General features: G+C 35.2%; 1 protein-coding gene across 4 annotated transcripts in view; it reads right to left on the minus strand.

The window, feature by feature from the left end:
• Positions 1–17,659, minus strand: part of PDS5B (PDS5 cohesin associated factor B) — a 118,867-nt gene that overhangs the window by 52,227 nt on the left and 48,981 nt on the right. For all 4 annotated transcript variants that reach the window (XM_086771994.1, XM_086771991.1, XM_086771993.1 and 1 more), the window contains 6 exons: positions 13,066–13,181; positions 11,295–11,389; positions 8,915–9,060; positions 7,820–7,971; positions 6,010–6,123; positions 4,362–4,443 (listed from right to left, as the gene is read on the minus strand). In XM_086771994.1, coding sequence (XP_086628120.1) covers positions 4,362–4,443; positions 6,010–6,123; positions 7,820–7,971; positions 8,915–9,060; positions 11,295–11,389; positions 13,066–13,181 — 705 coding nt within the window. The remainder of the gene's footprint in view (positions 1–4,361; positions 4,444–6,009; positions 6,124–7,819; positions 7,972–8,914; positions 9,061–11,294; positions 11,390–13,065; positions 13,182–17,659) is intronic.

The following is a 17,659-nucleotide window of genomic DNA, read 5'->3' on the forward strand; positions in this document are numbered from 1 at the left end:
ATAACACAAAAAAGCGAAAGTAGACAAGCCTAAAAATTACAAACACAAAAACAATATTAAATCAACTCAGAAAGGAAGCTCATCTTAGAAGAAAAAGAAGTCTTCTTACCGAAGTACTTAACGTTAAGCAAATGAAGACCTACAGTGGGCCTTTTTCATCAGATTCGTATCAGGAAAAGAGCCGCTAAGAGGTAGTGTTGCAAGACACTAGCGTTTTCTTATAGAAGTCTTAGAATTATTATGGAGCAGATAAGAAGAACTTTAAGATAGAGGTCAAAGTCTTGTTCAGACACATCTAATTTCTTTGCATTTTACTGATGAAATCTGCATATAGATCTCAAATAAGGTTCAAACAAGCCACATTAGCTTTGGAGGTAACAAAATTACAATTTATTACAATAACCTTGGCTAATACATGGAAGTGCATTTCCAGGAGGAGTATCCTTCAACTTTTCAGAGTACATTTCTGTTCTGCAGTCAACTAGGTACTATGAAAGAAAATAAGATTTTGAATTCTAACATATTTGCACAGGTTTTTTTGGCATTAAAAAGATGAAATTAATTACCAAATTTGTGACAATGTGTGAAAACAGTGGCAACCTCAGAAAGATCAGAGTATAAAAAAATACAGCCCGAGATTATGACAAGCAATGTTTTTTTTAGTGAACGTCCTCTCTGTCTTTTGACATGGATACCTGGCAGATAATTATAGCCAGTAAGTATTTCTGCAGAACTTTCTGCCACTTATTAGTGTTGGAAGAACAACATCATTTTGGGGGCTTTTGGCTGTCACAACTGAACAGGTATGTTCAGATAAGAAAGGAAAAAAAAAATAGAAATCAAATCTAGTTTATAATATTCAAATAATGATGTCGACAGATACAGAACCTCAATATTTGCACCTCTTGCAACTCAGGAAAAAAAAAATAAAATACCAGAACTGTACCGTGGAGTTTCTTTGGTTCTGACTGGTTTGGTCTTTTAATATAAGCTAAGTCTTCAAGTACTGGCTAAAGCTCCCATTAAAACAGACCTTAAGTTGACCAAACTACTAATCATTCAGCCAAACATGAAATAACTTGAGTCAGAAGTATTCTTTTAAATTTCTAGTAGTATAACTCCACTGAATAATGGCAGACTGAAGAAGATTAAGAAACATTTCTTTTTAAGATGATCTACTGTGGCACTTGATCTACATTATCTTGCATTCATAATATGGAAGCATCAGAACAGCTGCATATCTGCAGCAAGTGAAGCTTATACTCTAATACAGACAAAATCAGCATGTACTCACTTTTCCACAGATGAAAAGGCAAGTTTACATTTTTTATTTAAATGGATAACACTGCTGTAGCAGAAAACAAGAGGGGCTGTGATTTACACTTTTGCTCTTCAGAAAAGTAACTCATCTTAAAGGTAAGTTTGATGTATGTTCTGTCTCAGATTAGGAGAAATTACAATCAACAAAAATGGAAAGTTTTGTAACACATTTCCAGTACCCTCTATAGTGCTTACACTGAGGAGAGTCTGAAGAGGGAAAAAGAGTTTCACTAAAGGGCAAAAAAAATTTCTCTAAGATGAGAAAAACAGTGGACTGGAAAGTTCAAAGATTCATAAACACAGAATAATGCAGGTTGGAAGTGACAACTGTAGGTCATCTGGTTGAGCCACCTACTCAAAACAGGGCCAACTTAGATCAAATTTTGCTTCAGGCCTCATCTAGTTGCATCGTAAATATTTACAAGGATGAAGATTTCACAACCACTCCCCATATTTGATCACTCTTACTGAAGTTTTTTTTTCCTTACTATCTAATCAAAGTTTCCTTGTAGCAACTTCTGTACACTGCTTCTTGTCCTACCCCTCCTCAACTCTGAGAGTTCTCACAATGCCTACGCTTGCCACAGAGACCAACATCTATAGAAAAACAAATCAACAGTTAAGCTATAAAGATTAGGTGGAGAAATTAGACCAAAGTGAAAAAGCACATATGGTAACACCAAGTCATATTCTAAAAGGTTACTAGTTCATTTCAGTTTTGTTTCATGAAATAAAACAGTTTCTACAGCTCTGAATGGCTAATGGATATCTGTCTCAAGACTATTACTGCGTTGGACTGTATGCCTCTCCAGGTCACGATTATAAAAATGCACTCTTATCTTACAAGGCAATGTTCTAATTATATTAATTAATTATCAACTGGGGGGGGGGGGGGGGGGGGGGGGGGGGGAGGGACACAAACAAACCATACAAAGAGCATCACAGAAATAAAAAATTTTGTTAAAAATAGCTATACATCTGCACTGGGCATAACAGACAGGGTTTAGGGTAATGAAGGGCTGCTGGGGTGACCTGTGCAGGAGGTGATCAGGGACGACCCTGTGTCAGTCAAACCTGCTTCCAGCCAGCTCCACAACCATCAAACCAACCCACCACCTACCAAAACTTCAAATCAGTCAGGGGAGGCTATGCTGCCTCTAAAAAAAACATATTTAAGAAAGGAGACACTGGAGAAACTATTAATCTAAAGGGACTGTGGTCAGTGGAGGAACCCACGCTGGAGCAGTAGGTAAGAAATGAGAAGCAGCAAAAGGAAAGGGACCACCATGCCCTGACCCCCATCTCCTGTGCTGCCATCGCCTCATGGAAGGGACTGAGCATAGCATGCAGCGAGGAGCCTGGAGACTGGAGCAGGGAAGAGGCACATCCAAAGGGGAGACAAAGGCTGTTTCTCTAAGTGTTTATTTGTTTGCTTTTGTTTCTCAGTATCAGAATCTGTAATAAAAAGTTAATGTTAGCTGAAGATAAACTAAATTAAGTCAAATTCCCTGACTCAAAACACTTTTGCTGTCCGTGACAGCATCTCAAGACTATCACAAGCCCTCTAAATTCTCCCATGCAGTCCTGTTACTCAAAAGAAAATGGAAGTGTAGAGAATTAGTACTCAACAGCAAAAGATACAACAAGAGCCACACGGACAAATGCAAACAACATCAACAGCAGACACTCTTTTGAATGTGATGCTTATGCTGGCATTTATCAAAGCCTATATGTTTAAGTCCATATCATATTTGATATTTTACAATTGAGAAAGAACTTTCATTACATCTCCTTGAAAACAAAAGGAAAAAATCGAAATTGCACTTTCAACTGAAATGCAGAAATTATCACCAAAGTAACTCACGTTTTAAATACATAAGTGTATTTAAATTACATCAAAGAATATAAAACAGTAGATGAAAAATATTTCAACCAGTCATCAAAACACAATGAAGTATTGTTATACTAGGAACTACTGCGCTTAGAATTTAATACAATATTACAATATGTTTTAAATGCACTAAGTCAAAATCATGAGTTTCACTGCAATCAGGACTGAAACAGTAAGGGATGTACTTTCATTTGATAAATCTTTTTCTGCCTGCCAGACAGTAGCATTTCTAAGCAGATACATTAGACAATCCAACCACACTTGTAAAAATGCAGTTACTCGCTCTTCCTGTTCAGGTAATTCCAGCAAATGAATAATTCAGTCATAAAACTTCACTAAATTTACTGTGGTATAGGAGTATATATGGATACAGAAAATAAAAATCACATATGCACATACACATACACGAATGTAAACATGACAGCACTTTCTAATATATATTATTTCTGTTAAAAAAGCACCAGATTAAACTTTTGACATTAAAATCAAGTTCTAATCACATTCCAGTTTATATTCAGAATTTCCCCCCTAAACATGAGTATGTACATACATATAACTAAAACAAATCCAAATTTTACTTTATGAAAACATCCTAAATCCTCAATAAATGTTCATTTTTTCCTTCTGAGCAAATTTGTAAACAAAGAATTCAATTGTAGTCTGCTATTTCCAATACAACATTTAAGAATTTTCCAACAGGGAAGAGAAACAAGTAACCTGTTGGGATGAAAACATTCTGATTTCTTGAATGTTACTAATCATACATAAGAGAAGTAGTTAGGGCGTATAGGTTACTCTTAGTTACTCAGTTTGGCAGTCAAAATAATATGCTGGTTTTTCCCTCTTTCAAGAGCCAGAACAATCCTGGCAAGATGTAACTCAAGCACTGGGAGAAAATATTTCAGCACCACGTGACTGCCAAAATGTTTTAAAAATTTCTAAACACCCCTACCTCTTCACTTTTACTGACAAAATGTATACACATTTCCTACCGTAAGTGTAGTCTAGTGGAATCAGTTAACTTTCACAATATTTTCTACTTGTCATTAAAAAATAAGCTTGCGATCATCAAACACATGGAATAAAAAATAGCTTATTCTTTTAAGTAAAACTGCATATTTACTGCAGAATAAAGATAAACTGAACTCACTTTGGGTTGTTTTATTAGGTCAACTAAATCCTTTACTTGATGTCGTAGCAGATTTTGACACTTCCACATTTCATTTAATGCTCTAAAAAATAAAAAAGAGTTGTCAAAGTCATCTAGTCAATAAATAACACAGTTGTCCAGTAAGAAGATTTAAATTCAACTTCAGACTCAGGGATGTGTGTATCTGAAATTTCACTGCTGTGTGAGCAAAGGCTAAATGGTTCCTAATGGCATGATATGGAAAATTTAATTAGTCATATTAGACTGGAACAAAGTGAAATTTTGAAACAAGTTTCATTTCAGATGCTTAATTATACTGCCTTTAAAAGAAGTAGGAAGTAACTGATGTCTAGCCCATAAAGAACTCATTTGTACAAGCCTGAAATCACTCTTTTAAAAATATTCCAAGAAGCAGCCTAAAGCAGATGTTTAAGATTTTTTATCATCAAAACAATGTTTTTCTTGCACATGGAAAGCAGCTACTAGATGAATAAATTGTGAAAAGTGGACACGATTGGGCTTGTAAGAGATGCATTAGAGATATTTGACAAAATTGAAAGTTAGCACACTTCTCAGGAAAAATAAGCTATATGGGAAAAAAGAAAAAAAAAAAAAAAGGAAGGGGGGGGAAAAAAAGTCACAGCTTAATTTAGAAAAACTTCCAGAATCTACAAGTAAAAAGCAAATTCTATATAACTAACTGAAGATATTATGTCTTTCAAATTAGTACTGCTGCATATGAAAACTAGAATTCAGAAGTTATTTGTGCCTGAAATAACAAGTACTGAAAAGAAGCCATTACACATTATTGTTTAGCCTGTACTAAAAACTACTAGAACACTAACTTTTTATTTTTAATATATTATTCTTTATTTTAGTTTGTTACAGTTGTAATATCTTTAGGCAGGTGATACAAGAAATGTAGGGGATTCAAACATCAGTTTCTGCAGTATTTGAAGGCTTTGAGGATTTTTAAGCTGTTCTTTGATATACAAAGCTTTTTCCAGTCTCCTACATGAGAAAAAAAAAATCTATATTCAATTTTCAAGTGACTGAGTACTACAAAATGAAAAACAAAGTAAAACTAACTAAATTCAGTCAAACTGTGAACATTACATTACATTTAGTCAAATTCATGCTCATATACACATTTTAAGCTGGAGAAGGCACATAACATAACAAGTAAAATGCATACTAATGGAGGAAAGACAAACAAGTAGTTCCTTCCCACTCTTAAGTCATCCTGGTTGCTAAAACGAGAAGGATATTAATTGTGAAGCTGTCAGATAAGATTCTAAGGATAGCCAATCTATCCCAGATCCTAGCCAATCTATCTATGCTACCTCTTTTCAGACATAAAAGGACTGATATGCACTCAAGCTTCTTGTCAGATCTTTGACAGTACTTTTTTTTTTTCCTGTTTGTGGTCAACAGGTACCACACTTTGTTAAAAAAAACCTTATTAGTTGTGGGGTTTTTTTTTTTCCCCCAAAATCTCACTTGAAAAATAGATACTATTGCTACATTCTATTTTCTCTGTTTGTAAACTACTTTTGTCCACTGGCTTAGGCTACCCACAACAATTTAGAACCAATATTCAATAATAATACCAAAAATTATTTTGCAAGAAGTCAAAAATAGCACTTACTTTACAGCATTTGAATCCAGTGTTGCGTAAAGGTAATATAAACATTTCATTCGTTCATTTGTTTCCAAGTTGTGAGGGACCATGTACTGAGCAAAGATGCGTTCAACAAGTAATCTGAAATACAGGGTTAAGAAACTTATAAAGCAAGAAAAGTGAGTGGCCTTGAATTGCTAAAAGATTCATCCAAAAATTCTCAGATCTATCTAGATATCAGTTGCTGCATATCAAGACGGCGTTAATCAAACACCTACACGTCAAGTTACTTAACTTTCAATATAACTCAGCATAAACTAAACAAAAATATATTATTACAGAAGATGTAATGTTACTGTTAGCAATAAGATATTTGAGAGAACATTATCAAAATCAGATGTATTAGTCTAGATAGGAACCAAAGGATTTTAGAGAAGGATGTATCTTAATTATGAGTCCAAAGAGATGTTATCAGCAAATTTCATTACAGGTCAGGATTGGGGTAGATTCATTAATTGACCCAAATCAATGGGCCTAAAATAAAAATCAGAAATATCACGTTGATTATATTACATTTTCATGAAAACCAGAAGAACAATTCAGATACTAATCAGACAGAGTTGCCTTCCCTCCACCCTTCCCCAGCCCCTTCTCCAAGGGCTGAGTTTATCCCAGTTCTTTTGCTTCCACAATAAAAATGCAAGTACATTCAGAGGGAAATTATTAAAAGCTTCTGCTATAGCATGGAAGTTCCTTATTTGGAAACAGGAGCAGGAAAGGTTTGGCTCTGCCACTTACCTAGGAAACATTGAGAAGAAAAAACAAAAGGAAAACTAAACCCATGTTGCAGTCTTAAATACCAAGAAGCCCAAGACTTTTGCACATTGAGATTAATGTTAACAGAACAGAGTAAATAGGTTAAAAAAAAAAAAAAAAATCACGTATGTCTAGGCTACAAATAAGAAAATCCTTACATACAATTGAAGGGGGTGGTCAAAACCCAAACCCAGCTAGTTTAAAACAATCCTGAAGTTTAAAAAAAAGGTAAGTGGGTCTGACTGGATCTGAAAATCCAGACAGTTCCGTCCACTTCCGTTGTACCATGAAATAATTGCTTATTTTGGAGACGACTGAGACCACAAGTTTTTGAAAGGATTTGTACGGGTTTGCAATGCATTTGTACCTGATTATGCTGTGAAGGCCAAAGGCTAATTTCCAAAGCCACCAAGACAGCCCTAATTAGTCAAGGCAGACTAGTTCCCAAACTAGTTCCCCATGTGCAACCTTCTATATTTCAATATGAGTAACCACATACAAGGCTATAGCTTGTATGACAGAGGCACTGCTTTCACCACAAATCCAGGACAAGGCTCTAATTCATGACTATCATCATACAGAAAAACTAACCTTCTGCAGTCAAGTGCCTTACGCATTGTCACTACATGTACTAGACTTATCTTTACAGGAACAACACGCAAATCTAAAGCAAATACGTTAAAGTAATTTTACTTACTGAATTTTAACATAAAAGTTAGAAAGCTACTGAAATATGAAAAAAGGTCTCCTTTACTAAAGCAGTGGTGAAGTACAGCTAAAAATTTTGAAATATTCCAACCTATCTTACTCTTTAGAATCACTTTTGCCCTTAAAAAAAAGGAGAAGAAAACAACACAGGACAACATTTGGCTGCAGATGTGTAAGACTACACACGGGACCAAAACATACAAGATTATCAAGTCTCCTCCTTGTCAGCACTTAAGTGCAAAGGGAAAACAAATCTGTGTAATAAGTTACCACACTTATCCACAGAATCGCCTAGCTGTCACAACTAACTTACCGGTCATCAATACTGTTTTGATAATATATATGAAGAAGTTTATCTTTGATCCATGATATCTGTTTTGCAGCTTCTTTTCCTGCTTCTGATTGTAACGAATATTTCTTGTATATCTGTGCAAGTCCCATCATCGCTTCCTTCCTCACTCTCCACTTGAGAAAAAGAAATAGTACCCAGTTTAGCAGTTAAAAACTCAAAACTGAAAAGACTGCATAGTTTCCTGCTAGGTATTTTCTATTCTACACTAAAATAAAATAGTTTAATTTACAGTGAAGTTAAACTGAGTTCTAAGTGCAAACCTTCTCATTAGGACACATATTATATTGCATCTATTACGCTAAACCTTTCAACATCAGTAACTACAGTGCAAGTATGCCTCTTGAATTTAGAATTGTTACAAATTTAAGCCAACACCCTTTCTCATAGATCTATACTGAACACTTGCAATTGTATGAAAGGTACAAGAGGGGAAAGCATGTCACCAAACGAAAAAATCAGGTGATAATGTCAATTTTGAAAGTTTGCCATCTACAGTCCTGTTTACCATGGTTTAACATAAGCAGCAAACCTCAAATTTTGCCAAATAATGAAACACAGCTAATCTAAATTTCAAGACTATTCAAATGTGAAAGCTACTACTACACTGATTTGCAGTCTTGCAATGATCTAATTAAAAGCAGATAAACTAGCTACCTCTGACGGTGAAACATTTTTCATCAGTAATCTACAATATATTTTGAAACCTGTTTGCAAAATTTCTTACGAAAAATGTTACAAGGTTTTACAAGGGTCTCACTTGACTTAAAAATTTTACTAGAACTAGACAACTGGAACCACATTGTTGTACTTCAGCGTATTTGTTTCTAATCATATTATCTTAATAAAAATACAGCACAATGGAAAATGTGTCAATCCAGTGAGGGGCAAAAGATGCATCATTAAATAGACTGCTTCAAAATTTATTGCATTATCTTAGTTTTCATTAGTCATTTTAAAATTACTTCAGCATTTTTTTAGAAGCATTGCTCTTTCAAAAGCAGAATTACAGTCTAGAAATATAACGCACAGGCACTATTAGTACTAATTATGTCTTACCCGCTTGTCCAGTGTTCGTTCTCTGACAAAATTAAGCAGGTGATCATTGACAAGCAAAAGATCTTTTTTAGCAGCAGTAACTATGGATACTATAACATCATGCCTTATGGCCTCTTCAGGATCATGTGACCTTACTTTAAGATATTCTGGAATAAAACAGAATACGTAGTTCATTTTAAGTATAAAACTTCAGCTACTTTTCTTTCTTTAGACAGTACTCAGCTGATAAAACCAGAAAACATTATTTTCTTCTGTTCAAAGCATCAACAGTAAGAAACCAATAGTTTTCTCTAAGATTAACTGGAATGTCAGTAAAACTTTTTATTTGCTTAGAATATCAAATATTCATATTTTTGGCATTATGGAAATAAAGAGTTATGGGGTTACACTTCTATTTTTATTATTTCTTATAATAATTAGGCCACGTCTACATTAGCAACTACTATAGCCCAAAATAATTGGATCTGTATAGCAGAAGACAATGCTAAGAGAACTTTATATCCACATCATATACATTTTAAAGTCTTACTTCAGGCTAGAGACTACTCTCTTCCTGCAGACTCCATCCTCTTTGGCATTGGAGCACATTAGCTGCGCTCCTGATCACAACTTCTGTATTATCCACAAGGAATCTAGTTCACATGCTCCAGGAACACTCCACAGTGTGAGCCATGCAAGCATTGTAAGCAGGGACAAATCAAGAGGCATACTTCAAAAGCATGCTCTTTGACCAAGCTATAACGCTTGTTTAGACACATCCTAGTTTATTAAACTTAAAACATTTTTTCTAGATTATTTTGGCCCATCGCTAGTTATTTGGTAGTATCAATAATCTTATACTATCAATAGTTTATGTTTTCTGCTTGTAAGTATCAAACACGTTAGCTACCTATTATCATTTTAGAAAGCTGACAAAGAATAAAATGTCAAAATTCATTTCTTCTTTCAGAAGTATGTATTTAGGTTAATTTAAAAGCACAGATGGGTAGGAAGACAGACCACACAGATTATTAAGATCACTGTACACAGAATACATCAGCGAAACATGAAGAACATTACAACACACTGAAAATTCAAAGTTTACTCTGATGGAAATAACCAGAGGTTACTGTTCAATGACCAGTGAAAGTTTTCAAGTCTCATCTGAAATACCGGTCATTAACATTTCTGGTAATCACCACTAGTGTCAAAAGAGCGTATCAGAACATAAAGCTTTGTACTTATGGAGGCTATGAAATTTGAAATCCAAATAAAAGCTTTTTTTAAAAAACAAGTTTTGTTCCAAAGGAACACATAATAAACTAAAACAAGTGAAGAACAATGCCATTGCACAAAACAATTCTGGTCTCAAACACCAGCAAGTCAGAGAAATTTTTCAACAATCTGACTTTGATAAGCGCTGTGGGGAGAGAGAGGAAGGGCAAGCAAAATTACATTTCCCAGAGGATACCATTAGAGGGGGCACAAAGTCTTTCTGCAATGTAAAAAAAAGAAAAAAAAATTCCTTGAAAATAGAATTGTGATAATCAAAGAGGTAATATCTTTACCACATTAACAAAAGGTTCAGAAACTACTTTTTTTTTTAAGCTGGCTTAACAATGCCAATAACTATGGGATGACTCTAGCTTGCCTGTATTTGTGTCTGACTTGATAAACGCTCAGCAAGCGTGAGAGCAATCCCATGCACTTAACAGTCCTTTCAATTCCCTCCTTAGAGCAAACGGACAAAGATATTACCTCCAAAAACTACAAGAAGTAGGAGTTTAGTGATAAGAGAGAGATACACTCTCCATATACATTTTGAATGGGAAAAATCCCAAAGTAACGCATTCTCTTTAATCACACTTTTTTCGTTAAGACATCAGGAGCAGCAAATATTAAATGCTTCTATGTCAGGTGCCTTCCTCCTACTGAGGTCTTGAGTTACAGGCTGTGTTTGATCTGAAGGAGCAGGAACCAATGGCTGTGGTTACAGTTATGAGGACTGTTTTAATGTTTTATTAAACAGTGGCTTCATAATATTTACACATTTCAGCTTTGTGAAACTGAAGTCTCCACTCTGCTCCCTAATTAATAAATGCCACGACCATTAGGTTAGCCAGGTTGCCTTTGCCTGATCCCATGGTGCTTAATTTCAACAGCAGCTGGGAATGTCACTACTGCAAGAGAGGGAGAGTGATCTCGTTGGTTAAGGCATTCTTCATGTACACGTCCCTCAGCCTGAGAAGCAGCACTGAAGGCAGGGACTCTGTGACTTAGAAGTCCAACCTCAGTTACATCCTCCAAAACATCTGATAACGTTACTTAGCATTACAACTAATCTTCCTAAATTTTTCAGGAGACTTAAAATTGTGTTTTAATGTTATAATAAATTTGGTACCTGTCAAGTCTTTTGCTAGGTCGGGATGGTTCATAAGGCAGTGGCTTGCAAATTTCACACATTCAAGACGAATAGGTACATGGATATCATTAAACCTATTTAGAAACAAGACAATGCATTACAATAACAACAAAAATATCACTTTAACAAAGCAATTAGTTTATTTCTACACAATCTCAGATACCTCTGAAAATAATTTTATTCTTCCCATGCAGAGTTACATGCATAAAACGTCTTTGATTTCACAGTATTAAGTAGATTGTCTTTAGCTTAAGAAAAAATTCCTGTACTTATTAATTCACGTTCAGAACATGAAGAGAAATATCCGCTCATGAAAAACTCAGGTAGGCAACAACTATTTATTAGAAAGATGTCTGTCATATTTTAACTATCTTTTCCATGATGCTCCACATAATTAACCATGAACCATGTATCAGCAGCTATAAGTTTTATAAGACTGCAATATTCATCCCCATTCTAAACTGTATGAGACAGCAAATAAATAGGCCTCTAGCCTAGTACAAATTTCTTCTCAGATGGTTCACTTCATCTACTGTAAGATTTAATTTCAAAAGACTGAATTAAGTTTGATGCTTGAAAAACTAATATTTTCTTGTCTTTATTTTTATTATAAAGTTACATATATCAGAATTAGATGTAATGAGTTACAAAACTCTTCTGAAAAAAATAAATGCATTTTCAAGCTACCCTCAAAATGCTTTGTTGTAAACTAATTAAAAAACAAATTTTAGAACATCAATTGCTGCTGAAATGCTTATTTACCAAATAAACAGGTTTTAAGGAATAACTGTTTTAGTAAATATCAGGTACATTCTCAAAATGAAGAGATTTTAAGAATGGTTCTTTTAATAACACAGCTATTACAACTTAGTTAAAATCCCTGAAAAAATAAATGCATATACGTGACTCATAACTACTTGAAAACAGTAATTACAAACAACAGATTGCACATTTTCACATTGCTTCACATTATAGCACAATGAAGCATTTTCCTTTGGGCCCAATTAGATCTGGTATTTTTTTATGACATGCAATGTTTTAAATAGTTATGTACCTTCAAGCAAAAGGTTTTCCCTCAATTAAGTTTCCTGTACTTTTAAAAGTAGCATTTCTTTGAGGACTCTGGTTTTTATATGATTGAATGCTAAGTTATAAACTATTACATTTGTAATAATTTATAGAATTTATCCTCATTTACTCAAATAATCACATTTTCATCACAGTAGCCATACTCCTGGCTACAAGCTCCAGCTATATTGTCTATCTCAAACTGGCAGAAGATTTCAAAAACAAAAGACTAAGTGTGTTTGCAGCATGTAAACACTACGTACCTGTTTTAAGGCACTCCTACCATTAAAAAAAATTGAAACCAGTGCACAGATACTGTACATAAAAGCCTCAAAACCAGTTTAATATGACCTGATTTATATTTGATGCTGTTTTAGAATTAATCCATCCTTAAATAGTTTCATTGGTGAAGACACTAACATGAACTATTCCTGTTTTCTGACAATAGTAATAAAGACAGTTGCAAAAAAATGAACTAAAAAGGGATGATTTGTAATTGTTCACTCCGCAGAAACACAGATGCAGAAGACGTACATAAAATAATCTCTTTAGCATTATCTGTCAGATTTCAGATAAAGCAGCAGGCGGGAACTCAGCTGTGTCACTTTAAAGAAAAAAAAGCTGAATTATACTTCATTGGATTCTTTTCCCCTCCTAGGAAGGGAACTAATCCAGCATATACCTCCCCAAGTAGCACTGCCAAAGTGGTTTGTTTTGAGATGCCAACTCTGAATCCTTCGCCCCAAACATTTTTGCTAGAAGTTTTACAACCTGCAGGCGTTCTTCATTGTCATTGCTCTGGAAAATGAACACATTTTTAAAATTAAAAAACAAACAAAGGAAAAAAAAACACACCAAAAAACCAAACCATCCTGACAAAAAACCAGTTATGTTTTGTATACCTTTTACACCAATACACTTATACTCCTCCAAAAATATCATAATACAGATTAACAGACTTCTCTTGTATACAAATGTGCATCTAAAGACAAAAAAACTTCACTATTATGGGGACAAGACAAAATAATAAAGGCAGTGAAAACAAAAACACAATGTAGAGACAAAAACCAATGTGAACAAAGCCTGGTGAAAAATACACAGATACATAAATCTTTTAAACTCTCATTTACAGGTTACTGACTCTGTCAGGAAGTCTGATATGTGCCTATACAAGCTTACAAAAAATTAAAGGACACAAAACCCAGAGAACTCATTTTATACGTTTGTCTGCACATAAAGGTTTACAGTTTTCTAGTTTAGTGTTTAATTACAAACATTTAGTTTAAAAGAAAAAAGTCTTCAGAGAACATCAGATTAAGTATCCAAGATATGAGATTCACAGGATGTGGTTCTGTTTCTAAAGCCTGTATTTAAGCCTATATTTAAAAATACTGAGTTACAACAGATAGTTTTCTTTCTTATTTAAAATTTGCAGTTGCAAAGATAAAACAAGGCCTTCTCCAGTACATTTTCATTATCATTGGCTTGCATTACACTTGTTTAATATACCACACAGCATTTGAAGCTTAATACATACTTTGGAAATGTATGCTAACATTCGTCCAATTAGCATGTACTTACTGTTCACTACACTTTTTTCTTCTGCTTATTAAAGAAAAAAAAAAAAAACCAAACACAACTATCTGCAACACTTCTTTGAAAACAGAGTAGCTAAAATGAGTGAATAATATCCAGTTAATATAAACTAATTATTTCAGTATTTTTTTCTGGTAATAAAGACAAGGACTGTTTAAAACACTGTTCTTTTCTACTATCTTTGACATTCTTATTAGTTCAGCATCACCTTTTGAATATGGACAAGAAATAAGAGCACAATGTAGCTGTCCGTTCTCTAATACACCACCAGTCTTGAAGACCAACTGTTTCTCCTATCTGACTCAATACCATAAATGGGCTGAAAAGTTTGCCAGTACATCCATTTAATTCAGCCCCCTAAGAACAGTAAAAGCATTTATAAAATCCTTAAAGTAACAGAGCAACAGAAGTTAAGGATGAAATCTCCAACACTGATATATTACTACATTATGAAACACTATAATTTTACCAATTACACTTCAGTATTATTACCAACACTAACAGTAAATCATTAATATGTTTGTCTGCATTTGACTAATTTTTCCAATTCAAAATAACTGACTTTATTGAAAGCCATCTACAAGCTCCTCCTCTTAATCTGCAATAAGTAAAATCTTTCTTGATGAATTTCAGCTTGGAAGTGTCCATTACACTACAAATTCTTATTTTGTGCCCTCATCGTTAAGAATTTTAACATTTTTTTGTAGCCTATATTAGTCCAACCTACATTACTCACATTCCACCCACCCCTGCTTAAACCAACAAAATATTAAAAATATTAAGCATTTCTGAATTTCCCTAGGTAACCAACGTAGATTCATAGCAAGATAACTCAGAGAGTGGGGAGGGAGAGGGGTGGAGCGGCTGGGAGTACACCAAGCATTCAACTACTTCACTACTCAGACACAAATACAGAAAAGAGGCATTTAAAAAAAGAACTAAAATATCCTTAATGAACTAACTGCAGAAGAAGCTTTCACTGTATTAGCCACTCACACAATTACAAGACAGCAAACTCATGCCTCTAGTCTTTTTGTAGAAAAAAAAAAAGAATATTTCTGACTATGGACCAAGCGTATTTGGTACTTTCTAAATTTGCGCCCAGATGTTGGTCTCCTTGAAACATTCTTATATAAGCTCCTCAAGGTAATAAAAATCAACCCGTACTTCTTACTAAACGAATGCAGCACTGCTACTGTCTCTCTCCTTTACTCTACTTAAATCTCTACTTCTTTTGCTGACAGGAAAAAAATGAGTATCATAAACTCTGAAAAAATCTTAAACCTTCTCCATTCTACAGAACATTGTGTACTTGAAGAGTTGCATGCTTCCCCTCTTTTCTTAGGTACGATCCAGCTCTCTGTTCCATAATGATTTACCAATAAAAACTGTCGTTGAATACTGATCCGTCCAGTTCCCCTCACGTGCTCCCAGCACACAGGCAGTTGCTCCTCTGCCTAGACATTAGGGTCTGTTACTAAGAACAGCTGAAGTTGCTCACATTGGTATCACTATCAAGTCCAAAAGAATAGAGAGCACTGAGGATCTGGGGGGATTTGGAAGTAGAAGTGGACAGATGACCTGAAACTTGACAAAAGTTTTAACTACCATATCGAGGAAGAAAGGCAGCTCTACAATAATAGAAGACAACATTTTATTGCTTTTATTCATTACATCTCATTGGGCTAGTAGAATGGCAAAATAAAGACCTAAAACCTGTTATGGTTATTTCCTAAATACTCTATTCAGGAACTTTTCACTCTTCTGAACATTAAAATGGTATTCATTTTCAGTAACACAAATTTCTAAAATTCAGATATCAAAATCAAATGAAGGAACATCAGTTTCTTTTATAAGCTGACCTACACAACAACATATTCTTACGTCTGTTCTCTCTTGCACCAATAAAGAGTCTGTGTCAACGCTAGGTCTCTAAACACACCACCTTAAAATGTCAAGATCAGGCACAAGTGACTGACCCTCACAGAAGAGGTTAAGTTAAATGAATTTCAGCACGAATTTCAGCTGCTAACCCACTGGATTCCCTTCCAAAATTAGGTAAAAAATAATTACCAGTAAGAAACAACCATGATTTGACACAGCCCTCACAGAGTGTTAAGAGTTTAACAATATTCCTTTTCTGCCACATGAGAACACAGGAGCTTTTTCTCTACTAAAATCTGTGAAGGTGTGGTGGGTTGACCCTGGTCAAAAGCCAAACACCCACCCAGCCTCCCACTCACTCTCCTCTCCTGTACAGAGAGAGAAAAGGGAGAAAACAGAAGAAAGGTGAAAAGACTCATGGATCAAGATAATGACAGTGCAATAGGTAAAGAAAAAAATTGTGCGCACAAGTAAAGCAAAAAGAGGAATTCATTCACTGCTTCCCAGTGGCAGGCAGATGTCCTGCCAGTTCCTGAAAAGCAGGGTCTCAGCATGCATAGTGCTTGCTAGGGAAGACAAACACCATGAGCACAAACATCTCCTGCTTCCTCCTCCTTTCCCTGAGCCTTTATCGCTGAGCATGTGTCCCCTCTCAACCTCCCATCCTGCCTCAGTCTCCTGGTGGGGGGAAGAAGCCTTTACCTGTGCAAGAACTGTTCAGCAATAGCCAAAACATCAGCCTGCTATTAACACTGTTTTAGCCACAAATGTAGAGTACAGTACCATACAGGCTGCTACAAAGAAAATTAAAAAATTAACTCCATCTCAGCCAGACCCAAAAGGATAACTAGTTTGTCCACTTCTGTTTGGTACGTGACATGGCATGGCACACATCTGTCTGCATTTCAACTCCCTTCAAACATACTTAAGAAGATTCTTGGGATAGACAAGACAGAAAAAGCAACTGAGGGAGTAGAGCACACAAAAGCTGCACATTTCAAAGAATACCAGTTACTGCCAGCAGCCTTTCGTTCCTCATCCAAGTCAACACGTACAATTCTCACAGCAGTTAAAATTACCTGACATTGTGAACAAACTGTATGGTCATCGGTTGTACCAAAATGGTAAGGTTCTTAAACATTAGGTGACCACATTGTTTAGATACAAAATAGTAAATACACACACTAGTGTTACTGAGGCACCTAAGCTCTCTCACAAGGTCCATACTAACAGTTTCATAACCCCTCCATACATGGTCAAAAATTTATTTGGCCACTGACAGAAAAGCCCTTGGATTTTTCCCACACTCAAAAGACAGTCTAGAACTTCCACAGGACCCTGAGCCTGTGAAGACAAAGCAAGAGGCTTCCTGTCACAAAGAGTGCAAAAGAAGTTCTGGGAGATGGAGAGCAAGAGATTTGGATCTTTAGGTAAAGACTCACAGAAATACAGATGTTTGTTTATGTCCTCAAACTCTTGTCAGTCACAGAGGCTGAGAACAAGTCAGCCCAATCAATTGGAAAGCAGTGGAGATTGCTCAGCAAAGCTCACTTGGTTGCTGGGAGAAAACCACCACCACTTCATTTCAAAATGTACCACAAAATCTTTAGAAGCAAAAAAATAAGATACCACATGGAAATTATTATTTGTGTACAAAATATACAACTATCGGAAAAGTGGCTGGTAGCAGGAAGAATCAGTTTAGAGAAACAGGATCACTATAAAATAAATGCCCAGCACTCATACTGTGAGTTTGAGTACCCTAAGGTCAGAATGAAACACGTGACCAATCCCTG

The sequence above is a fragment of the Chlamydotis macqueenii genome, chromosome 1 (assembly GCF_036417535.1).
Source record: "Chlamydotis macqueenii isolate bChlMac1 chromosome 1, bChlMac1.mat, whole genome shotgun sequence".
NCBI lineage: Eukaryota > Metazoa > Chordata > Aves > Otidiformes > Otididae > Chlamydotis > Chlamydotis macqueenii.